Source organism: Larimichthys crocea, chromosome VIII, assembly GCF_000972845.2.
Source record: "Larimichthys crocea isolate SSNF chromosome VIII, L_crocea_2.0, whole genome shotgun sequence".
Classification (NCBI taxonomy): domain Eukaryota; kingdom Metazoa; phylum Chordata; class Actinopteri; family Sciaenidae; genus Larimichthys; species Larimichthys crocea.
The window spans coordinates 4,814,559-4,841,329 of NC_040018.1; the positions used below are offsets into that span (position 1 = coordinate 4,814,559).

Sequence of the window (26,771 nt, forward strand, 5' to 3'; positions counted from 1 at the left end):
TTAAAACGCAAGTGATGAGCCTCTATGGCTCTTGCAGAAGCTACATGCCTGCTATACTGATGTTGCCTTTACTGTGTGACCATCTCTTATCTGGGGTTGATGCACCTCACCCATCTTGGATAGGGGACCTCTGCAGCCTTCACCAAGATGTCCATATACAAGGCAAATAGAGTGACAAAGGTGGTACATCCTGTTATGATGCCTTTCTCCAGGCATTGCACTCGGATGTAAGGAGTCCAATGGTGATTCTCAGATGGAAGTTGTTATAATAATCAAGGATGACGTCCCGAAACCTGCATGCTAAAAACTCCTGCGTGTTCAGAAAGGTACATTTGGGGACCCACTCTTCTGCACTCAGGTGTCAATGTAACTCAGGCAGTCTTTGGGTTAAGATACTTTTGAATATTTTACACTCCACACAGAGCAATGGGATGATCCTAAACTGTTCAGTGGCTTCCTCCCTTGGGAATTCACACTCCTGCAGCACATCTACCTTAGGAATTAGTATACTTCGATGTTGAGTATTAAAAAACAAATCACTATACTATGGTTTAGTAAATGCAGTATAGTATGGCATTGGGACTTAGCTATAAAGCTAATGATGATCTCACCTCTGGACTCATTTGCATTTTTATAGCCCCCCGAAATCTTTCTGTGAAAGGGTTCCTCCTAGACTCCTGGTTTTGCATAAACAATCTCACAGGAAGAGAACATTGAAGACGATGCAGAGATACCAATCAGCCTAAGTAGACCCGAATCCTGTGCACAGTGTGCCTCACTGTTCAGACTCGGTTGCTGATTCAGTGTGTCTCACCCTTTTCTTTCATCTGCATGATCTGTGCCGTGAAGTCTACAAACTGCTTTTTTTCCCTATGCTTAGCATTCCCTAGCTGACCTAACTTGTGTGTACTTGGCATTAATTCAGCTATACAGTGAGGTGCAGCAGTGGGCACATAAACAGGCTATTTAAAGAGATCTGCCTTTTTTTCTCCTCCGTGTTTGTCCAGCATGCATTTATTATCCCAATTCCAATCCATGTACACAAAGTAGCAAAAGTAAAATGAACTTGCTTTAAAGCTTTGTATATAAAAAAACACATTTATGTGGGAAGGCAGCTCAACAAATTCCCAAGAGCACAAGATCATTGTTAATCCGTTTAGGTTGGAAGTAATATTTTATTATTAGTCCTATCCATTTAAGTAATGGGATTCTGCTCGCTATGCAGCCAAGCACAATATTCAGAGGAACCTGTTGTCAACTCAGGTCGGGAGGTGTTGGATTAATGTAAGTTATATAACATATTACACAAGCTTTGAGAGACTCACGGGATGAACAGTCAGAGATATGGGACACCCGAATATGCTGCTGAGACTTTGCTAAATACTCGAGGCTGAGACTGAAACTATTTTCCGTGACAATTGACTCAACTTTTACAAGCTTACGAGTGTTTAGTTTTCTCTTGTAGTAAACACTGCTTGCCACTGCCTTTTATTAAATTTGGAACTGTTTATTCATATCCTGCACTGCACTGTGACTGCAGTACACATTATTTTCTCCCATTTTATTCTTATTTTATCTTCTATTTTGTTTTACTCTTTAATCCCATTTAAATGTCTTTTTTGTGTTGTATTTTATAGATCCCTGTTGTTTCCATGTCCTGTCTATGTGATGCACCTTGAATTGCCTTGTTGTTTGACGCTGCTATACGAAATTACGTGATTTTCCTTGAAAATGTTCTACTGGATTTATAAAGCCTTTGCAGAAAAATGAAATTCATAGAAATATATATATGTAAGTGTTCCTTAATCTACGAGCATCTGTCTTCTATTTACAGAGTACATCAGAACGCAGTAAGAGGGACTTGAAGTACTGGCCCTCTAAGCATCTTCTGAAATTGCTCCTTGTGACTTGCAGTTAATGCCCACAGCAGGAGAAACTGCAGACCCTTTTGTCTGGACTGAGGCCGATAAGGAGAAGATTGACAGGGTCGTGCTCAGCGGGGACAATTTTTAACTCCCACAGGTGACCATTGTTCGTGTCTTTTTAAACCTGTCAAGTTTCCAACTTGACACCATTCTTTGACACTCTGTCACATTCTTTGTATCAGTGATCTCATATAGAGCCTTAGTTGCAAGTTGCTCTATAATTTCACAAGATTGTCTTTGCAGTGTGCTATAAAAATTACCGCAGTACAACAAGGAAAAACATAACACTGACATTTTCGGGTCATGGATAATTAACCACTTATACAGTTCTGTGTATACTGCTATACATACTATATTTTCACAATTAATAAATTAATCCTTTAGTTGTGAAAAGGTAAGCAGAACTGTAAAAGCTACTTGACAAAAGAGTCCAGAGTGACATTGTGACATGTCTGACAAACACTTCCTTGAAACATTACATGAGCAATTAATTATCAAACGTGTTGCTGCTAAATTCTCTGGTGATAAAAAAAAAAAAAAAGTGTTGCAGCTCTAATCCAATTATTATTTTTTATTGAGGTAGAAGCTTCACAATAACTCTGCATCCCTTTTGTTTATTCAAAAGTGCTTTGTGAAACAATACCAACAGGTTTTCACCATTTGAGAGTCACCCAACAAGCATGCATAACGGGTTCGCCACAATGAACACATTCGAAACAGCTCCAGCATCAGAGCAAATTATTCACAATGCCTGCAGGTGGGCAGACGCAATGCGCTTTGTAGTGCAGATACACACCAAAAACACTACTACTGTATCCTAACACACATGAATCTGTGAGGAGAATAATTGGGCTACATACCGAACTTCCTGAGCACCGATTTAATGAATATCATGCAACATCCTGCACGCTGCATAAACTTACATCTGTTGAAGCGTATTGCAGGTTGCTGCTCTGCTGGCGAGATAATAAGGTATGCTTATCACATGCTGTGTCTTAAAGTAATAAGGACTCAAGAATCGAATGTGAGTATAAACTGCTTTTAACTGGGTTTGGTTTTTTAGGCTACATTTCTTGTGATCAAGAAGCATGAGCATATATATATATATATATATATATAATATATATATAACTATATAATATATATATAGTATATATATATATATAGATAATATATATATATTGCAATGGTTCTATTTATCCTTTTAAATCTAAAGCAAAATCAGTTATGTTGATTGTAGGAAGCAGCTATTCGGCAGTACAACTCTGAAGAAGAGAAACTCATTTGTGAGCCTGATCTCACAGGAAATGTTCAGACAAAAATGAACGAGGTCTGTTCATCACTACATATACAGGAAATATTGATATTGCTTTTACATTAAACTAAAAACATGAAAAAAAAAATATCCCTAACACTATTATATACCCTAGCCTGAACACAGCAGTGCCATGTCCTAACTAAATAGATGTTAAAGGTCCGGTGTGTAATATTTAAGGGAATCTATTGGCAGAAAAGGTCTATGTCTATGTTACCTTATAATGAACCTTTTATGTATAGAGAGAGCAGGTCGTCTTCCACAGAGTCTGCCATGTGGACCCACTATGTTTCTACAGCAGCCCAGAAGGGACAAACCAAATACTGGCTCTACTCGGGACCTTTAACGGCTTTTACAAGTTCACTGCCGCTGTAGTTTCTCCCTCATGCTTGAACCGAAAGGATGAGGTGTATGAGGGGTATTCAGTCAGTTGCAATCTGTAACTTCACCACTAGATGCCACCAAATTCTACACACTGGACCTTTAGGTTGCACTGTTGTTATAAAAAAAATTGAAGTCATACACTGTCAGGTCTGTCTGCAACATGACAAGCAAATAACTTTTAAAGAGTTTGGATCAACACACTTGCAAGGTAGTCCAACTGCCTCACTTACTTTTGTCTATGCAATTATTTAATATGGTTTATATATAGATATGATGTAATATAATAGAGCTACAGTGTTGCTATAGTAAATAACTGTTGCTTCTAGATGTTCAGGTGGTATTACAGTACGTTGAAGCCGCTAGTAGTTGTTTGGCATGCTCATCTCTGCAACATAATACATGGGCGTCTTTGATATAGTGTCATAGCTGTTACCTCTTTACATTCTGTTGATTATGTCATTACTTCAATGAGAGCATTTATGAGCTATACCTCTGGCAGTATCTCACACGTTGCTCCATTAACTTACCAGTGCCATCAAAATCAGCTACCAAAAAATAACAAATCAAATAATAAAAATCGAAGCTACCTTGGAGACCGCTGCCTTGTAAACGACCTTGTGTATGTATTTCCAATTACCCGCGCCATCAAGATAAAGAATGTCATCATGACAATCGTTGTGCAAAGACACTTCAGAGGAATCCAATGTCTTGTTGCACAAAGGCGTCCTCAGCTTCAGGACACACTTGGACGTGTAAAAGAAGTGGCATGATTTTGTTTCAGTATTCCTGACGGGGTTTACGCAGAAGAGGACATGGACACATTTTAATGGATTTGGAACAGAGATTTTCCATTTGCCTGTCTTTAATAGTATCCTGGAAGTAGGTAATCCTAAAACCCTGCATTCATCCTCCAGAGACTTTCATGAAGCTCATTAAATCAGTGTTAATCCAAACACCTGCCATCAAATGCTAATTTGCTAAACACGCCAGGGAGGTTGTTTGGTATAACTTATTTAACGTCTGAGGCGACAACAGACAACTTAACATGGTTACTACCAGGGATACTCTGAATTCTGATGATTACAGATTCAGATCTGTCCGCAATAACCTCCGCAGTCCCCCCAACTCGATCTGTGTTTACATATTAAAAAGGGCTTGAGTGTAACTGTGCTTCTATTAGACAGATTATGAGATTAGAGACACATTAGAATGCATCTCTAATCCCACCAGTCAAGTCAGGACAGTAAGCAAGCCAAGGAAAAGCTCAGAGAACACAGGATGTGTGAGAACCAAACACTGAATCTGTGCTCAGACGCATCGCCACCTTGTCATTGTGACAAAATGTCAGGTAGCAATTTTTGATAGCAATTTCCTCTACATGTCAGCTAATTGCAGCTGCCAAGATGTAATTTCAGTCGCAGCGTACGTATATTATGTTTGTATATGAGCGGGGACTGTGTAGTGTACGCTGTTATGCATGCACGTGACCGTGTATGTTTTATGCAAATATCCAATTCTTTGGGGCTTGCTTTTTTTTTTTTTTTCCGTAAACTACAGTTCACTCCCTTTTCTGTTTTTTGGTGTGTGGGAGCTTCAGCGCTCTTGGGGAACCGGTGCATTGCAGCCAAATTGACATTCACTGGAGTGTGCCCCCCCTCCTGTCATTTTGTCAACACCATCACTGTGTGGAGCTCAGCCAAGCAAGACATCTGACAGACAGGCAAATGGAAGTGGTGGACTTCAGCAACATAACACCCTCTCGCTGCCCTCTCTGTGACCAGTGGTGGGGTTCAACGCGCATACATACCCACAGAAGAAGGAAGGTGATATTTTGTAATCCGTACTTTCTCTTTTGCTCTCCGGTAGTTTGCAAAAAAAAAAAAAAAGAAAAAGAAAAAAGCAGGGACAGGCACGGATTGATAAGAGAGAGATGCAATCAACAAGAGGGTGAACTGCATGAGCGGGTTTCCATTTGTTGCCAAATAGTAAACCTGACACTAAAAATTGATTGGCAAGTGACAAAACCCTTTTAAACCTAGAGGCCTTATCTGGAGAGCGCCGTTTCAGGGTCAGAATTATGACTAGGTGTGCCATAGGATGTTTACAATTGTATTTCTTGTAATACCAGGCTCATAAAAGAGAGCATTTTTCAACTGGTTTGGAGAGTTGCCAATCTAAAATGGCAAGAAAATAAAATGAAAACAGCACATTGCTAATTTAATGGCACAAATGTACAATAAAATAAAAATTTCAACAATGGCTGTAATTTAAATACGGCATTAGTTTTATAGTGGCCACAAATTCATGCAATTGTGCTTCCTTTGACCAAAGCCGGTGAATTAATGACACCTCTGACACTTCACAATTACTCAAGACACCATTTTTCTTTGGCAGCGAATAAGCAGAAGTCTCAAAAGTGCTGTCAAATGCTGAGGTCTGCAGGCGTAAAATCCTCAATCAAAATATAAAACAAAAACATTTATGAGGATAAACCGTCGCCATGGGCACCACTGAATTCTTTGCTAAATGCCGCATGTCATTGCTGAAATCCTCCCCTTCTACATACACATACTGAACACCAAACTTATCAGTCAGGTGTCATGGCAAAACACTGGAAAAACAGGGCGATAGGGGACTCAAATGGAACCAGCACTTGTCAACCAGGATGGATCCTGACACCAGAATATGCTCAGGAAATGATTAGATAAAAATAACAGAATCCGCCGGGCGTCTTCGAGGAGGTGTGCTGGCGGCTGATAAAGGATTCAGATTTATGTAGCCTTCACCAAAAGAAGCAGATATTATAGTTTTTGAAAAATGGTACATTGGAAGCTTGGCTGTGATGTACAATACATGCAGCAGAGAGCAAATATGGAGGGGTTAATAAAAGACAGGATATGAAAAACACAGCACCAGTTTGGCAGCTCCATGTGATATCTTTGGAAATCAATTTCCGCTCTTGAACACAAGTTTGTTTTGTTTGTCCTTGAATATTGACAGTTCATGTCTGTCAGACACGGATGTCCTGACTCGTGCCATGTAAGAACATGCGGCGTGGAACTACTGCCTATTGTAACCGGTTTGTATATTACTTAGTAATCAAGTAGGCAACTCACATCAAAGATGTTTTGTTAAATTACGTTCAAGACTACAGACAGCTCTGGAGAAAATTCTGGCAGGTCAGACACTCATCCAATCCGTGCTCTCAACACTGATCAGACCTCAATTACTCAATGACACGGTACCTACACGAGGGCTTACACTTAGTCCACTGTACCGCACCAAATTAATTTCAAATTTGCTCCAGTCTCGACTGCAGTAATATATAAAGGGACAATGGTTGCAAAACTGTCACTTGAAAAAGCTCACAACAGCTCAGAATTCAAACTGTGCCCGGCAAAGACTAATCCGATAGCTGATGCTGCTCGCTTGAAACAGCCTGCTCTGGAATAATTCCTACAGGGGGATGGGAACATGGATCCCCCTGAATGCTGCAACAAAGCAAATCCACACCCCTCAGTGTTGTGTTGTGTTCGCACAATGTGGCTGGTTTTGGTGCTTGTTCACTTGCCTTTGGAAAAGTTGTTCTGTTTGGCGATATAACAATGTTGACAGTGAAACAAAGGAAAGTTTTCAATCATCAAAAACTCTATAAAAGCTTTCCTATATACCTCAATACTTTCACCTGGATCAACCAAAAATAGACACGTTAATGGCATTATCATGGTGTCATGCTATTAATATGTATATGATTATACTGAGAAAATAATGACGTAGTTCTTGAATCATTTCTGTTTTTTTCTGATAAAGCTTTGTGGTTACAGTGACAGTTGTAGTTACAGACTCTCTCTCCACCTCATGAAAATTTGCTAAAAAAAAAAAAATTTATTCAGTTATCATGAATTCTTCTGCTCATGTAGTGAAACTCTGATATTGTGACAGCCCGAATACAAATAGTCGTTTAATGTAATTTCCAGAAAGAAATACTTGATTCAATATACATTCAGTTGCCAATTGATGAAGTACACCCAAGCAGCAACCTCTGTGCCTGTGAAAAAAGTCTATGCTGAAGTGCCAAAAACTGTAGTTCCCCAAATGGCCACTAGGGGCTGGCTACAGATGGAGTCCATTTCCATAGGTCCCATGTTAAAATGTTGAACTTCACAGCAGAAACAGACATGCTTACTGCCTGGTACAAAAAACAGTTTTGGTTATTATAGCAAGTTTCCTTGTTCATGACATCAGAATACTGTCGATGCGTACACAAATGCCGTCTAAAACAGGAGTCATGCTACAAATCCTCCCTTCATGATGCAGCGTTCCTTGAAACTGTTTGAGAGAGGCGTTGATTCAACTCTAGTCATTTTTGAGGATGCATTGTTGATCGAAAATGACAGCTTAACCTCAAATGCCGTCCTATTAAAAGGCAGTATAGCCAAAAGTGTTTTGAGAATAAAGCGTGGTTTATAGGCAAGAGTTGTGCAACCTATTCAATAGTGATGGACTCACAAGAGGAGATAAAAGACTAAAATACTAAAGGGAGATACTACACTGTTTTCCCCCTAAGCACTTTAACTGCATGTGGTTCGTAACTCTGCGGGAACAGGACATTACTGAATACAAAAAGGAATATTTTTCTTTTGCATCACACTTCTTTGAAACTAGACCTAGGGCACACCTAAAAGAAAGAATAGAAGGTTTTTACCCTGCATTCATTCACAGCTATTTGACTGGAATATGTTATCTGCGCACAGGTGTACCTGCTATTGTGCCCAGCACTTCAGCTGAAATCGAGTTCATGCCACATCTAACTTTGTTTACTTCCCAGGTCTTTGTACATTTCTAATCTTTCATAAAGTCTCCAGGCAACTTTGGTTGTTAGCAACAAGTCTTTTTTTGCTCAAATTCCACTTGAACCATCAACAGCAAAACCTACATCAGCCTTTATATCATAGACTTAGTGCTCAGTAACAGAGGAAAATACATTTTATTCCAGTATTTATTAAAAGGGAGGGTGAAGGATTTTTGCAGAACAACAATTTTAAATGATGGGGAAAATAATGAAAGAAGCAATTAACGACAGCTCTCACAAAAGAGTCTCGATAGATGAAATAAGACAGAATATACTGAGAAACAAAAAAAGAAAAAGGACAAGCTCTGAGCTCTCTCTGTGTTTTTCTAACATGATCTAAGCATTTTATGTCGGTAGACCTCTGTTATTTATGATCTCCATCTTCTGTTCATGCCAAAACCAATATCCCTGCATTGTCTGAACCCTCAATTTTTTTGTGTGAGTAATGTCTCTGAGCACTTTGGTTCATTCCATAGTGAACCAATTAAGCAGCAGAAAAGAATAAAATCAGGGAATAGACTGGTGGCAGCTTAATGATTAGAGAAGTAGTCCATGAGAATTCCAAGGAAACCCTGAGAAAATAAAAGTGGGGAAGGTGAACATGGACAGCCTCCCTTATTCTATTCCTTGTTAACTACTGTAGAGGTAGTCTTGAGCAAGCGCTGAGCTAACTGCTTCAGTGGAGCTGTTCAATCGAAGAACATGTGATCTGTGAAGGGCAGCTCCCCGGTGTGAAAGAGTGTAACTTTATGAATGTGGAACACGCTCTTCCTGGGAAAGACCGCGGCTGCTTAACAACTCCTCTCCGGATAAATAATGGTGGTGGGAAAAATAAACAAAGGCAGGCTGGGAGGCAAAGAAACAAGAAAACTATACAAAACAGCGGGTTACATTTTCATCTCCCTCTGTCTGAATGACATTTACGCTTGATATTTAAACTCTGTGTACAGTAGCTATTGCAATTAATTAATTCTCAGAGGATTTCTTTCATGTTAAGGATTTCTGGTGTTTGTCATAAAGCATATTTACACAAGCATTTAATTGTAATATGTCAAGAGAGTTGTGTTTGCAATGCCAAAAGCGCCCAGGATGACATGAAAACGTTAATATAATCTGAAGTTAAAGAGAATTATTGACTTTCTTTGTCACTTTAGTCTTGGTCAAACATATATTTCTAAGATTTTCTCAAAACTTGACCTCAGACAAATGCTAGTACAGTCTGATAATGTCATTGTGTTACAAGGCATACCTTTGTTGAGCCCATTATCTGTCTCTGTTAGCGTCATTAATTTTAAGATTCTTCTCTTAACTGGAAATATGAATGTTATTTCTTATTGATTGACTGAAGTAAAACGCCTATGATACAAAGACTATGCGAAATAATTCAGCTTCCATACACAATACCCTGTACTGTGTAGCGGCATTCAGTATTCATGTGTATGCACAGTACAGAAGTGTCACTAAGAAAAATAGAACAAATAGCATTATGTTAATTATTTAATTCTGCTGGGGGTTGTTAAAGCAACTGGACTGTGAATTGTAAATAACAAGTGGCCATGTGTAACGTGGCTAACACGTTATAATTTATCTCCCCATTGAGTCCAGCAAACTTCCCACTTAACAAGGAGCTATAACACAATCCATATAATATAATATAATATAATATAATAAAATAACAATAACAAGTCAGGAATCGTCTCATCATCTTTTATTGGTACCATAGAACCATCGATCAAAATTAAATCTAATTGCAACGTACATATTAGCTTAGATTTGCTGAATTTGTGGATAGACAGAAAATTAACCAACAACTACTCTGATCAGAATCAAGGTTAAAATTTTAATCAATCTTTTTTTGTTTCTTAATGTATTTTTAAAGCAAAAATCCACATAGTGTTTAGTTTCACCTTCTCCAGCATGCTTGATTATCACTGTATACTCAGTATCCTTGGGTTTTGACACACACAAAAAAACCTTTTCATGGCATTACCTAGGGGAAAATGTGAAGGGCATTTCTCATTATTTACGGATGTTTTATAAACCAAGCAATTAATCAGCAGATTAATCCGTATTAAAACTAATCACCTGTTGCAGCACTAATAGTAATCAGATAAATAAATCAGCTCCTCACTGATGTGATTCAGATGTTACCTGTCTCCGGCGCTCAGAGGCCATCACTTAAACTGAACAATCGGTTTGAGAAGGTACAGATAAAAAGCACACTGAGCTGACACAGATGTTACTTTCAACCTGAAATGAGATCATGCAAAGCATGGGAGATAAATACACAAATTGAATATCATGACTGACATCTACTTTAAAGAACATATAAAATAAATGCTGGATTCTATCTAGGGGAATAGCTGCTCGACAACAATCCACTATAAACAGCAGAGGGATTTAATATGTGGTGCCACTGTGACGAGCGATAGTGCTCAGCTTTTGTTTATTATGGTTATACATCTTGCACTTTACTGTAAAACAAAAAGCCAGGCCTCCCACTAATGACTCATCACTGAAAGAACGCAGGCATCATGTTTACAGGGACTGAGCAATTAAGTGTCCGCTTATTACAACAGTGATTATGACAACCAGACATTAATATCTATACTGACAGCAGTAGAGGAGTGACATAAAGTGCTGCCTGATAGACTGATAAAGATTCACATCAAAACGAAAGCTTTCTTAAATTAAATATCGCAAACGCAAATATTCGGTGTCTGAGAAAACTCTGGGACAGCAGACAAAACAAAACATTGTTCGAATTCGAAAAAAAAAAAAGAGAGGTGGCACCAGCACAACCTCAAAATCACAAACAAACAGACAAAATCAATCATAGACAGAGAGCAGTGTTGCCAACGTGGCAACTTTCTCGCCGGGTCTATTGACTTTTCAGACCTTCTTAGGCATCTTTATTTCTAAAAATCGACAAGCGACAACTTATTCAGACCGTCAGGGACAATGAAAACTGGATAATTTAAGCTTTTTATTCAGATATAGGTGCAAGGAACAACTAGCAGAACCGCTGTGGTGTGTGCCCATGTCAACTACATTTATTATGTAGAAGAATTTCAGTTTGGGACTTTGGTTATTAAGTCTGGAACAGCGGAAAGTAGAATTTGGTTGCAGGACACTAAGGGAAAAAAACAGTTTATTCTGAGCCCTGCAAACAGAAGCAGGTATAGTTTGGCACATGCTGTGTGGACATCTAGCAAACTAAAGAGCCAAATATATAATAGAGATAATAGAGGACAAACCAGACGTGCAAGAATGGCATACAGTTGTTTTTCACTGCTCATAACAGTTTTATTTGTTATATTGTTGATGTGTATTTTAAATGTATTGACTATATTTTTATATATTAGAAAAGGAAGAAAAATATCGGTAAAGTTCCTTTTGGTCTCAGCCTGCTGGAATGGGCGTGTCTGTGTCTGTTTGATTGACAGCAGCTGGCCGGCCGCCACACTGTAATGAACGAGAGATAAAGCAAACAGTCTTGAGCTGTAGCCTATGGTGCATGTGAGGGGCTGACAGCGTGTTAGCGGCGTTCAGCAAGCCAGCATCTGAGCAAACTTAAGTGACATTTGCAGGTACGTTTACAAGCTCTTTAACGCGCTGCAAGCTGAGCACCTAATTAGCTATCTAGCCTATAAAAGTGGACGTTAACAGTACACTTTTCCTCAGCGACTGTTTGTTTGGTGGCTTATTCAACAAGCGAAGGTGCGGGTCAAGACGTGCCGTCTGCCTCGGTGTCGCCGTCGGCTGATGCTGGTGCTCTATGCAACATTTGATTGGTTATATCAAAATCTACATAGATGGATACTAGAATTGTATTTCACTGAATTAATGCCAAACTTAGGGGTGTCATCATGAAGTTAAATATATCAACATTACACGTCTCCCTTTTGGTTTCTGATTTATTTTCAAAGGACAACACAGAACAAGCTTTTAACTTGCTGTCACTGTACGCCATCATTAATAACTACGCTTTTGTGTAGATTATTACCTTTCATCATATAATTCTGCATCTTTATGTCTGGAAAATACTCTGAGTTGCCAGTTTATTGGGTCCCGCTCAAACAAATGTGGTCTAATACAACAGTCCTGCAGTCAGGCCTCCCTCCATGCGAGTTATAATGATCATTTATGCTGATTTTAGCAGCCACAGTTACAGTATAGTGCTGCTGAATTATACCGCAGTAGAAACACTTCTAATATTTTGTCTATCCCATTAGAATAAAAACTAGAAACACAACTCAGCAAAATAAAATTCAACAGCAGCACTGCAAACTACAGCCTCCAAAATGTCCATAAAGCTGAATCAACATCCCCAAAACAGTTTTAAACAAAAGCTGAATATTAAACCCTTCATGGAGGGAGAATTTACTACAGGGTTTGTTGTATTAAACTTATTGATTTTAGTTGATTGTACCTAATAAACTGAGTGTACGTTGACTGGGCATTCAGTAGGTCCACTCATGTCACCTGCACATTATACGACTATCAGAGGCGTCACATTGCTGTATTGATCGTGGTACATGACTGCTTATCGTGTAATGGATTGTCTTGATGTTGTTTGCACATTACACAAGTGATTGGCGACAGGAGGGTCGCATATGACATGACACTCGAGACATAGAAGCCCCCCCTCAACTGATATTTCGCTCGCCCTGTATCATGCCCTATTATTAGCTTTAGGTCGCGGCAAAGCAAATTTCACACTACGCGATGGTGACATACCTGCTAGACATATCTCGCGCGTGGGCAACACATCGGCACATCTCTCAGGTAGCATCCTTGAAAATTCACACATAGCGATTGTTGCTCACGGGAACAAGCGGCGGTTCGCCTCCAATCCGGGGCTTTTGTCGGACACAGTCCAAAAATTGTTGTTTAATATGGGTGCAACTTTGATTGAGGTACAGTGTGACTTTGTTTTGGCTTCAGCATCTATCAATATTGTTTTTTTGTAATAACCAATTTAAAAAAATAGATCAACTGTCACTTATTCAAACAATTACAGAAAATGTCATACAGCATTAGCAGAATACATCATCCACTGAGAAATAGTAATATTAATATCATCTGTTACAAAGGTTAAGACAGCTTAGAATTTGTAATTCATCTGAAGAGCATTCAAGTGCTATATGTAGTGATCTGACTCAAGTCTTAACTAATAATAATGTCAAGGCACGTTTGTTAATGGAGAATGATAATTTTGTTTTAAGCCCTTTAAGATCAAGTTAATGGCCGGTTAGTTATTTGACTGCACAAGTCAAGCCAACATTACACTCACTGTTCAATCCTTCATAAATATTTCTGACTATAAAAATACTAATACTCTTTAATGCACAATGAGACAATACCAGCCTGCTAATGTATCATAACATCCCAAACATTCTTTTTTTTACATCAACCAAAGTTGTGTTCTGTTTCAATGCCACATTAGAGGATGACGTTATTCATAGATAAAACTTTTGTTCCAGGAAGCGGGATCTTTGACACACACTTTCAGTGTTTAAAGAATAAACGCTGCTGTCATTTCAAATGTCTTCTGAGAGCAATGGAAGCAACAGCACAGTACCTAAAATGTGGCCTTGAATATAAAACGTCTGGATACTCTTCCACCCGTACTGATCATGGTCCTTTTAATTACTATCTCATTTGTAGGAGCCACCCAAGGTTCTGTTTATTGTAGCCCACTTCATTACTGTCATGTGGCCAATGTGGTTGCCATGGTGTGACCATCATACCATGTCCTTTGAATTTCAATTATCATTCAGTCTGATTTGAGCTGAGGACATTACCGGTCTCCACAAATATCATTTTCTCTCATCTTGAGGAGTCTAGACCTCACCCCTGAAAGTCATATCTATAATCATTCCTCTGCAATAGATGTCATTCGATGGCATGGAAAACAGAGTGCAGATGGGGAATCATGCTCATTTTATCTCCAAGTGATTTTCACACGTACAAATGTTGCATCGGCACAACCGTGACAAAGATTACTGCCGCAAATTAAAAGAGGTTGGCTTTGTGTGGTGTTTGAACAGATGTCCGTCTTGTAAGGTGGACAGACACTTTAACCACAGTCCATGACCGATGCATGATTTTAGATTTCTGCTGTATATCCAGTGTCCATATTTTCCAACTAATTTTGGCTGATACCAAAATATGCACATATTTCTTTCCACTAATTAAAAGAACCAGTTCTCCTGTAGTAGAATTAGCATATTATTATGCCTGATCGTCTCGTGATGACCCACTTGCAAGTGCTGGAGCTTTTCAAAATGTACACATACTGTACCAATGGAAAAAGTGGGAAAAATACTACTAAAATCTCTTGCAATGATCAGGATGACGGCTCTTAAAATAGGCCATTAATGTCATATTATTGAAAGGCTGCAGTGTTGTTCCTTCTCGTACGACAAATGCAGAGCATTTATTGCAAATAGCAACTTTGCTATCCACTTAACCCTCCACATAACAGACATGCACATGTCACATGCACAAAATTCAAGCGTCATCTTATCAGCCCGTCGTATCGGCAGATTTAGGCTGATATCAACATTTCATTTTTAAAGATTCAAATCAGCCGATACGGATTGCAACAACCCTACTTTCAACCAAAAACTGCTGCTCTGCAAGACTCATAAATGTTTATGCAAGGGTGTCAGTTCAAATATGCCAAGGCTCCACAATGTCATTCAGTATAAAAAAAGCACCAGTTCATTTAGATAATGATGGAGCTCTCACTCAATAACAATCGAGACAAACGGCAACACAGCCAAGCTCCACTTAAAGAAAGAAAATATAGGCGAGCTCTGCATTCTACACTTACTTGGGTAAGGCCTATTTGTTCAAAAGAGTTGTTTCTCCATCACTCAAGTAGTAAACAATGCCCAAGGATGAGAGGCGGATTTTTTCCACTTAGTCATTATCCCTGCTAACCATTTGCAGTCCATCAGTGTATAGATTGACATTACCATCTCCCCTTGGTCAATCGTTAGGTCTAATTCCACATCTGCTCTCCACACTTGACCTCGAGTCAGTCCTCGCTTTTCCGATGTGCCAGACAATATTAGTGAACGACTGCACAGCATGTGTCATCCAGACATTTTAGAGAGGAAGCTCAAGTGCTCTTTCCATTAGAAATCCTGTGGCGTTTGTCTCCGCTGCTGTACATCTTGATTGGATTTTTCCCCTGTAACTTGAAAAGAAAGTATTGATCCGATGTACATGATGATCTGTGGAGTGTTTTCGACTCGGCATTCATGTGACAGACTCAGACAAAGACGGCGTCTGCTGTCACGATAAATGAGTTGGAGGCTGACCATGACTGTTCCACAATGAGATGCACAAATCCTGATGTGTTCATGCGCACATTTTAATGTAAAACAAGAGGGAACCTACTGTAATTACATTACAAGATCATCATGCAAATGATCAACAACATCCTGTAGCATTTATTATAGTCCTTACCTGCCTCCGTCATTAATTGCTACACCTCTTGTCTGACCCTGTATAACATTAAAGAGATTCTCCATTTAATTTGCAGTATGCTTATATCCACAGGCAGACATTGACATAAAACAATGGGACTGTGTAGCTGCACTCTATGTATAATCCAAAACTCTCTGTAGTCCTTTTAATTGCCGTCCAAAATACTCATAAATATTTGATGCTGTGGAGATCCCACTAGATATTACCGTTTCCAAGAAGAGTCTGCTAAGGTAAAAGACATCAAAGATAGTGTCAAGAAAATGTGTCAGATATGTTTCATGAAATGCTCTGAAAGGGAATATTTGAAAGTGTAAAAGGGTGGAGCTGTTTGATCTGTATCGGGAAGAAGAAGAAGAAGAAGAAAAAAGAAAAGGAAAAACACGAGCCAGATGCAGAAGAGCAGTCTTAATGTACAGTACCAGCCTCCCAACCCTGACCCGGAGGTGGACAGTCATATCTCATGGGATGAGTGTCAATGCAGCCTTGTGTTCTGCCTGAGTACCAATTGATTTCTGCAATGACACATAGCCCTGCACCACCATTATGTGGCCTGGGTAATCCACTCAATTCATTAAAATCGAATCGTTCTTAATCAAGCTCTCACGTGAGCATGGCCGAGCACCAAAATAGTTAATTTAACAAAGATAATAAGTAATGATATTATTCTATTATTCTTGCATTTCTTCTTGTTGTTTTGGTTTTGGAATGCATATCCAGGTTTTACTGTAGCATCCGTAACAAGGCCGAGTAAGACGAAAAGATGCTTTTTAGATTTTAATGCTATAAAACTGAATTAAGCGAAATGCTGCTATCATACATAAAAATTTAAATGGGAGCCTTTTCATTAATTCTAATTCCTTAAGGCGACTTTATCAGGTCACACCGTGGAGGTTGCAGTTAACATATGAAATGGATTCTCTCACGCACCACTGATGCGACGATAGTGAATCAAGCAAAGCGAGGCAGAGCAATACATAGACTAGACAGCTCGAGTCACAATTCATTTTCCTGCCGCAGATACACCTTACAGTCAGTCTCTTCAATGTTACACTATTGCAACAAAGGGAATGAGGATGTCACATGTGATAAGCATTTGTCTGGGTCCATGACCTCCAGAAACAAGAAGAAGAACACAACATGTCAAGAAAGGTTTACGGGACCAGCAAAATCTGCCTACAGTATTATCTTACTCCCTTTGCTTGAATATCTCTGAAATATTGTGAGTTTGAAATAAGGTGCACTAAAATATCTGAAATTCTGTACTGCTTTCAATGAAATCTGACTATGTCAGCAATAATAAAACCAATTTCAAAAGCTTTATGTTAAATGCATCACTGCCAGCTGTTATTGCCTCAGCAGAGACACTCCAGGGCGGTGGTAGATCAAAAGATACCATAGCAGGATAATACGCCAGTTAATTACCACAGGCTATTAAAAGCATAGCCAATTCTGTATGTTTGACAGGGATAACAGTAGCCACGAGGCACGTCGACCACTGAGGGAGGAGCGAAACAATGATGGAGCGGACAGGTGTTATGGATCAACTGGTTTCCTTGTTCAGTGACCTTTCATTGAATCCATCCGTGGTTGCTTTGTGTGGTGATGACAAATCTTCAGAAACAGGAAAATGACATTTGGCTGTCCTTGTAGAGGCCTTATTGTTGTCCTTTCACTGTAATTTCACATAACATTATGCGGCTCAGTAATGGGTTAAAACCTAGACAGGAACACATGTACTACTAGGTCAATCAATTTTTTTTTTTACTAAAGCACTTCTCATTTTAGGTTTCGTCTCATAAAATCACCCATCTAATACAAACAGTACAGCCAGATCAATATGCGACTGCCATCTTCCTAATGGCAAACACCATTCAGTGTTCACTGATGAGCTTGGAAATGGCAGTTTGACAAAGAAATCTTAATTTAAGGTCCAATTACACGCCTTTTCTTCACACAGTGATAAATGAGGAGGGGGAAAAAATATCTTTGTTGTCAAACCTTAGAGTATATTGTTATTTAATATGACACGCCGAATTACAGCCTCAAAAATGACTACAGATCAATCAACGCTTCTCTGACACGATGACAACAGAACTGATGATCAGCTTTAAAAAGGTGGGACGTATTTCAAGGCTGTTTTTTTTTTTTTTTTTCGAGGATGTCAAGCCTACATGTTGAGCAGAAGATCTTTGTGGTCTAAAAAGACTGCGTTCGTAAAACATCCCTTGTGTCTCTAATTTGTAATTAGGGCTCATTTATTATTGTCCTTTTTTCTCCCAATTACAGCATTTTATCAGCTGGTTATAGCGTGTGGTTCCACATCTGCCTGCACTGCAGATCAGTTTAGGACCTGGGGCCATGTTTAGTTTTATTTTCCTATTCATGAAAGTAAATCGAGGTTCAGTGGGTCACACTTGAGTTATCAACCTTGCCTGGAAAACCCCCTTTGCCTTTAACCAAACACAGCCTTCTGCCTTTCTTATGCAGACTTTAGAAACAAACTATCTAATAATACACTGATTGTATCTATGTTTTCTGGTAATTGCTTTTGATGACATCCCCCCTCAAGAGGAAGCATACAATCTGTGCTGACCTGCCAAATTATCACTGAAATGCCTCCCTCTCTGATTACCATCCCAAAGATCACTCTTTAAAAATAAACTCTGAGACACAAACATCAAACTTAAGAGCAATATTGGTTAATAAAGCAATAAAAAAATAAAGCAATAAAACCCATTGATTGTTTCCAAAGCTGCTGCCTGAAGGTTATTTATGTATTTATGTATTGCCTTTTGTGAGCATTAAAACTGTAGGTATGTTAACGGGTGTGGGGGCTTAATTTGCTGACCACTAAATACTAGAGGTTAATACATCAATACAGCCCCTCAGTTATATGACTCATACATCATCAGTGTTCCCCTCTGGTATTGACTATTTTGTTGGATGTAGGCAATAACCTTGACTTCTTTCTCCAGAAGTCTCTATCTACTGTAACTCCTGATGCAAACAAAATAATTCACACACTCACTCAGTCATCTGTAAGGCATCATACCACAACAGAACATGGATATTTGCGTGTTTAAGTTCATATGGACAACAAAACAATGATTCCAGAGCCGCCGTTCTTCCCCTCTGCGTGCCTTCCTCAGCAACTGCATTCAACTAATTCAGCAAGAAGAGATGAGTATCGAAATGTTTTTTGGCACCGAGGAGAAAAAGGAGGAGGCAAGTTTTATAATGCATGCCTTCCTCCGTGTGATGTCTCCATGGTATAGTCAAAGCCCTGGATTTCGTCTTACGGCTCTCATTAAGGCAGTGGTGTCAGGCACTGGCAGTGAAGAAGGACCATTTTATCAATGATTTAATTAATCATCAAAACTCCCCCTCTTCACACATTTCTCTCCTATTCATTCTTCTTGCCCATCACTCTTCCCTTCGGCTTACACCGCACGCACATATGTATATAGAAGCACACACCTGCTCTTTTTCAAGACACTGCAACACAAGTAGCCTTGTCCTTTTCTCTCAGTTCCCCTGACTTCAACTTGCTCTCCCTCCCAGACCAGCAGGCAGCAAAAGTCCCAAAAAGCAATGTCACCACTATTCAGGAGGCATCGCATTCAGTGAATTACCACGACAAAAGGATAACTGTTTCTCAGCCTGCCCCAAACTGAGAAAGATAATAGCCTAGTTCAACAGATAAGCTCTCCCTTCTTTCCTTTTAAGTCTTTCATTCTCCAACATGCTTAGCACACAGAGAGCCTCTGCCAGGATGAAGTAAGGCTTCAGTATTAGGCAGGACTGAACAGATCTTCAGATCACTAATCTAAGATTGCCCATTGTATCCTTTGAACCTATACACTCTTTTGTTTCAGAGTCTCTAGCAGGGTGAAACTGAGCAAAAAAAAAAAGAAAAAGAAAAAAGAGCCCCTCTCCTTTTGTTCATCTCTTACCTGGTGTTGAGGCTCAAAGCTGGACACAGAAGCAGTAAGCAAATAGCTTGGATGAATTTCATAGCTGTCTCACACTCCCGTTCCTTCTCCCTTCTCAGATGCTTTCTGCCTTTTCCCCGTGTATCTCTCCCCGCTCTCTAGCTCTCCCACTGGCTGCCTGGGTTTTTTAGCGCACTCTCATATACAGAGACACACAAGCAGCGAGGCAGACAGATGCAACACAGTGGCTCGGCGAGAGGGAGGATCTCTGGCTTTAAATAACACAGGGACACGGACTGACTCGCTAATGGAAAGGAGCGGGTGGGGCTGAAATCAAGAGAGGGAGATGTGGGAGTGATATGATGTCAGCGCCCGTGCAGCTCCGGCTATTGGCGAGAGGCATTCTTGCCATTGTTTGGTGCCGGTTGTTCCGCCAACAATACATCTCTCCATTCATTTCATTCTGCCTCTCTACTACCTGCAGCATGATAGGTGGAGATACAAGACATTTAGGGTGAGCAGCCCAGAAAAACATGCAGTTCAGTCCCAGCAAAGTCACGATTCACTCAACCAAAGACTCTTAAAGTATAATTAGTAATAATGCTCTGTACTTAAACAGAAAGCAGCTTTAGCTTGTTGATTTGTAACCATACCTCCAGCAGGGAACACACATTCAAAACTACTTGAAATAATAAACTGTGCAGCCAAGCATTATTTACGGGTTGCTCTCCTTGCTTTATTCTTTATTAGGCTTTAATGATTTTCCAGTTCTTCCCAGATAAATGATGTGTCCAATAACATAAGTAGACCAATGCATTTTTTTATTGTTTTATTTTTAATTTTTCATATTGAGCTACAACTGGCTTAACTAATATGAATTTAAACTGTCATCTCAAGAAACTAAACCCAAACAAACACATGAAAATGCAATTCTAAAAACAAAGAGATTTAAAGGAGAGTTAGAAAATTAAACAGTGTAGAAGAAGTAGGGATATAACTTAAAAGCTATTAGAGTTTGTATGGAGTCAACAAAGATGATATAATATTATGTTTGTTTATTTATTTGTTTTCAAAATACTTTAATGATTTATAATCATATTAAAATAGGAAGCTTGGGTGATATGGATCCTCTATTACAGTATATGGAATTTTACATTGTCACATTGATATACAGAATATTATGATGAAGTAAACCGGATGGTGATTATTCTGAGAAACTATTCATGGATACAATAACAGATTGGAAATGTCTCGTTTTGTGTAACTGAATGAATTAAATAGCTAATAAATCAAGAAACTCTCACACCAATGCAGTAATACTACTAAGATCTAACATTAACTTTATTCACTGCTCATGCATTGCATAATAGTACTGGATCACAACCATAATACATACTTAGGGGTGGCTGTGGCTCGGAGGTAAAGCGGGTCGTCCGCTGTGTATGAATGGGTGAATGAGATACGTACTGTAAAAGCGCTTTGAGTGGTCAGGAGACTAGAAAGGTGCTATGTAAGTACAGTCTATTTACCATAACACTAGACCACAACCGATACTATATTTTTGGAATGCCAATACACATATAAATATTTGCACTGAACCCCTAAAATGTGGTTACAAGCCTGTTGTTACAAAGATAGCTAATGGAGTCTGGATATTTTAAAGTTCAGCAATAAATGTTATGGTCCAAAAATCATATCATTGCACTGAGAGTAAACCAACGAGAAAATTTAACTTGTTAAAATTAGAAAATAAACACAAATAGATAAAATTTAATTCATAGATTTAACTGTCGGGCTCTACGTAATACACCCACAAATAACTACCATGGTATCCATGATGTAGCAAAATGTCTTGTTGATAGTGGTTTATAATGTATAGTCTCACAGTGTATGTATTTAAAAAAGTCTGTTTTTCTATCTATTGTAAGCACAAGGTCTTAATTATCAGAATAAAATCCATTTATCATTTTCAACAAGCTGATATAGATCTTTTCTGTGTCATAAAGACAGACATTTAAAAGGAGTTATCAGTCATTATATCACTCACGCCTGGACATCGATAGATAAAAATAAGAAGGGACATAAAAATAGAAATGTGTAGTAATGAAACCATCTCATTCAAGTCTTTACTTGCCCTGCAGATCACTTTGAAATTCGAGGTTAACCTTAGAAAAGTAAGAAAAGCTCAAGAACAAAATGTTGAGAACTAAAAGGATGTTCCGAGTGAGACTCCAAGCCATGTAATCCAGGTAGAATATTAAGCAGTCCATACAAAAAAAGGTGGAGGTCACACACCATAGGCATGATAAATGATTTCCATTACAGGTTTAATAGAGTTTGGACTCTACTGTATCCCAGCTGCAGCCCATTTTCCATACTGAAAAATTCCCACCTATTTATTTGGTATAATTACAAGTTCATGCATGGAAACCCATGGTGACCAGTTGTAATGAGTCTGCTGGACCGCAACTTGCCTTGGTTACCGGGGAGAGCGTCCTCTGCAGACCTTCGTAATCTGTCTCAATCATGTATCACATCAGCCAGAAACTTGCAGTCCCAGAGCTCTGAGCCAACCTGTTGAGCATCTTCTCATAATGAAGAATAATTACCATGAAATGAGCATGAATTGTTGATATTATGCAAGATTACATTTGAATAAATCCCCATAGCTGAGCCTGAATGTCACATCAATTGATTTGTGTATTTTGTTTACGAATTCTTCATTTGAATTTTGATCATGCCTAAATGGGATGCTTTGATTTAGTCGGAGCCAAGCACCATTTAATGCTTTTTTTTTTTTTTTCCTAAAATCTGCTTTCTGTAAGCCCGTTCTTTGATTATACAATAGTTACACAGACAAACTGAGGCACAATGACATTACAAGACTTTCCAATGTTTGTTTTCAGTTATTAAAGCAGTTTTGCAAACAGAAAAGATCCTATTCCTCTGTGCCAGTTGAGCACTGGATGCACTTATTTCTTTACATTTCCTGAAACACATGAAATCACCACAGATGTCGAAAGATTCCAGCTGCCTTCCCGCAATCTGAACCTCTTAGAGTCACAGTATTCCAGCTGAGATGAGTTAAAAACTCAGCTGGAATACTTAAAAATGAAAAAGGCTGCTGCGGAGCTCTGTAAGGCATATCAGAAAGATTATAACAAGTGCATTTTTTTTTCTTCCCGCACTTCCTCCAATCATTTCTTAATGCCTGAAAGCCAAAGTCAAAGTCATAAACATCCTCGGAGTGATGCAACACAAATCTTTTGCAGGCAACTTTTTAACATTTTGGCTATGTAAAAGGAAAAGGAAAAAAAAATCCTCAGCTTTTTTTTTTTTTATTGCCACTGTGGTCACTGCAGAAGAAAATGATAAATGTTGGGCTTGAACGGCACAATCAGGCGGGAAGACGGTCTGATAGAACTGTGTATTGAAGCATTGGTCTGTATAAGGGGTGACAGTCCTATCATTCACCGTTTTGGGGGACTTGTTTGGGTGTTAAACCATAAACTCCTACATATTTGTTGATATAAAGCACTGCAATATCAGTATTTGTGTGCCGGTGCACTGTTGTGCTTCTATCTTTCTCATGAACACTTGAGTTTTTCTCTGGTTCTCACTTCTTTAAAAGGTTATTTGAGGGATGAGGTTTCACAGGACTTGGTGTTTAAACTTGGCTAAGGTAGAAATGTAATAATTGATAATGTTCTTTTGTGCTTTTATCCTGTCTTACTTACTTCATAATGCAATTTGAAAAGAAACTGCATGAAACTCACTATATAAATAGGTTAATAGTTAAGTTTGGGGTACGGTGCTACAGAATACATGATGTCAGTAGGAGTTCTCACAAGAATGAGTGTGTTTACTGGGCTGTATGAGAATTTTTAAAAATAAGGAAAAGCCAGAGCCTTGCCTCCCAGCTGTCAAAATAAGAGTCTCTGAGCCTTTGAAGCCATATATTCTTTAGCTGAGTCCAGCATAAAGGACCATGAGTCCATGTGTTTTTGTTTTCTTTTTAAACCCTCCTTTATATATATATATAACACTTATTCATGCAGAATACTGAACAGTAGATCCTTCTATTTAGTAACATCCTGTCCCACATTTAAGCATTTTAAGCACATTCACCAGCGGAACTGACAAATACGATTTTTTGCTAAGCAGCTGCACTGGGTAAAGTGGGTTAAGTGTTTTGCTAAAGAGCGCTTAAAATACTCACTTTCCAGTCCACATTCCACGGGTCTAGAAATAAATTGTATCTTTTTGCCTTCTGGTCACAAGCCAGCATTGTTTCCACGTCTACAATAACATATCCAAGGACAGCGATATTGACTGACAGATGCTTGAGTAAATCAAAATATCCTGATTCTGAGCTAGTTTAAATAATGGTCTGTCAGCAACGTCGCTGCTTCTACTGACGACTGTTTGCTTTCTGCAAAGATGCCCCCTCATTGCTCTTCTGCTTTTTCTTTGGCATGAATATTTAGCTCAGAAAGATAAGTTAGCAAGTACTGAAATCTCCATAGTCTATTATGTATGTTTACAGAGGGTTTGCACTAGAAGATAAAAAAATAAAAAATCCGGCATTCCCTTGCATAAATTTCCATTCTCAACATCTACAATGCCATTCAACATTTTGTGTGGAAAAGGAAAAGAAGTCTGGCAGCAAAGCTGAAGCTTACGGCAGTTCCCTGTCAGTTGCTTCATTCTCTCAGTGCAGGAGTATGAAAATATGCCTTCACAGAACTGCTGCTGAAATAAGTTCTGAACATCGCGACTGCGATGTTTAGTTTGTCAACACACGTTCAGAACAAATGACCGGAGATGCTACGGAAACCATCTTAATGTCACTGAACACAAATGCCCACACAGCTGTCGTTGGTCATTAGTTAGCTAAGATGTACAGTAGTAGTAAAGCATAGATGTGGACCATCTGTTCAGTGCGTGTCACATGCAGGCTGTTAGGTTATCCAATATTCAGCATAGAACGAAAATAGCTTGTTTAACCCTTTAACACACAGCCTGGTGGAGATGGCATATTTTAAATTTTACATATGAAGTTCCAGCCATATACTCTGCCGTGTATTGTACCTGGAGTATAAAGTGTACTACGGGAAATAAATGACGGAGAACAGACTCCGATGTGCAACAAAGGAACTGCTGTTTAATTTAGTTTTAAGCTGCATTCATTTATTCATTTCTATTTTGTTAACCACAAGAGGGCAAAACAACAACAACAACAAAACAACCCCAAGGTGATGGTTTGGTCTCCACCAACTCCTCTAGCCACTAAGTTTGTCTGCATGCACATAAGTTTGTACTAGCATTGTTCTAAAGTTTTAAAATTCTTCATACAGTGGGTTTAATGTAGAAACATTGATTAGTGGAGCTTGAAGTTCTTTTAACTTAGTTTATGTTTTTCGATTACGGTAAGAGTAGGACATTGTAAAATACAGTTTATTTTGTTGTTGTTTGTTTTAATCAATTATTGGAAATTATAAAGTATTTCTCAATTTTTCCAGCAAACCCTCTGGAGTGCCCTCAAAATTCCTAGACCCCACTTTACAAACCATTTGCAGGTCATCTTCAGCAAGTGCAAGTCAAAGCCAATCTAGTTCAGTTGCCCTTAAATATGTCAATTCTGTCACCATGGCAATAGCTTGATAACAACTTGCAATGCCATAAAAAATCAAATTAAAAAAAGCAGAAAAAACATGTCAGAAAATTTTATGTAACACGTCACACCAACCAGAACAATTTTACTATGTCAACATCCTGGAAGATCGTAATTCATTTCAGCGCCCTGTTGAATCAGGAACTAAATCAGTTAAAGGAGGCAATGGACACAAAGTGAGCTATAAATCAGACACTTAACACATTAAGATTTCCTTTTACAAAAAGCAAAGAGTACTGCCCTGTGGATGACTTAAATTATGTTGAAGGAACTCTTTCCTTAAGCTGTTTAAAACATGTCCAAAGCATTTCAAGCTGATGTAATCCAGTGTAATATATCTTAGAATTGGATACTTCAGTGAGTTTGTCTATGTAAAAGGTTCATATACCTTCAATTAAGTGTAGTAATACTTTATTAATAACGTGACAATGTCATATATATGTTAATGGATAAAAGGAGAACTCTGGGTCAGGAGGTTGAATTGAAGGTGGTGTTCATAAATCTTTACGTTGAAACCAATGCAAATTTGTTCAGTTTTATGAATCCTTTGACACGCAGCCAACAATCCTATCACATCAGCACTAATAAGTGCAGGACAGCTAAACATAGCTATCTGACCAGGGGGCTACAATATAGAACAACCAAAGTCAGTAGCAGGACACCCACAATCTGAGCCAAGGTGCCAGGACACCCACATTTAAAGCTGATAAACTGACAGGACACCCACATGAAGCTGAATTAAGATGCCAAGACACCTACTTTTAGCAGTAAGACGGCAGCAGGACGTCCATGTTTAGTGGCAGAGCCGTTATGGATTTGCATGACTGTGATAACACAGCACAGGACGTTTTTTTTAAAACCCTGCACAATTCAAACCAGTAAGGAAAACCCAGCCATTTTAGTCCAGCTTTGTTCACTCCAATGCGCTGTAATGTTCCAGAAAGACCCCTGGAGCAAAGCCTTGGCCTTAAACCATGGTGATGCAGCCACTGGAGAGGAGTATTTGTGTGGGATTGTTGCCTCGGTTTATTGTGATTCTGTGGGGTTGTTAGCCAGTGAGCTACTTACACTGTATCCTCTGAGCGAAGGCAGAAACTGCTAAACAGCTTTTTTTCTACAAATTAGTCACCCATATGATTGTTAGAAGAAGACCATTATTAATTAAGTTAATTATGTATAATTAAAT

The 26,771-nt window shown here is 38.8% G+C and overlaps 1 protein-coding gene across 1 annotated transcript in view; it reads right to left on the reverse strand.

The window, feature by feature from the left end:
• The window catches only part of luzp2 (leucine zipper protein 2), a 148,406-nt gene extending 128,192 nt beyond the window's left edge, over positions 1-20,214 (reverse strand). The window contains exon 1 of the mRNA XM_010732953.3: positions 19,933-20,214. Coding sequence (XP_010731255.1) covers positions 19,933-19,994 — 62 coding nt within the window. The 5' untranslated portion in view covers positions 19,995-20,214. The remainder of the gene's footprint in view (positions 1-19,932) is intronic.
• Positions 20,215-26,771: the final 6,557 nt, after the last annotated feature.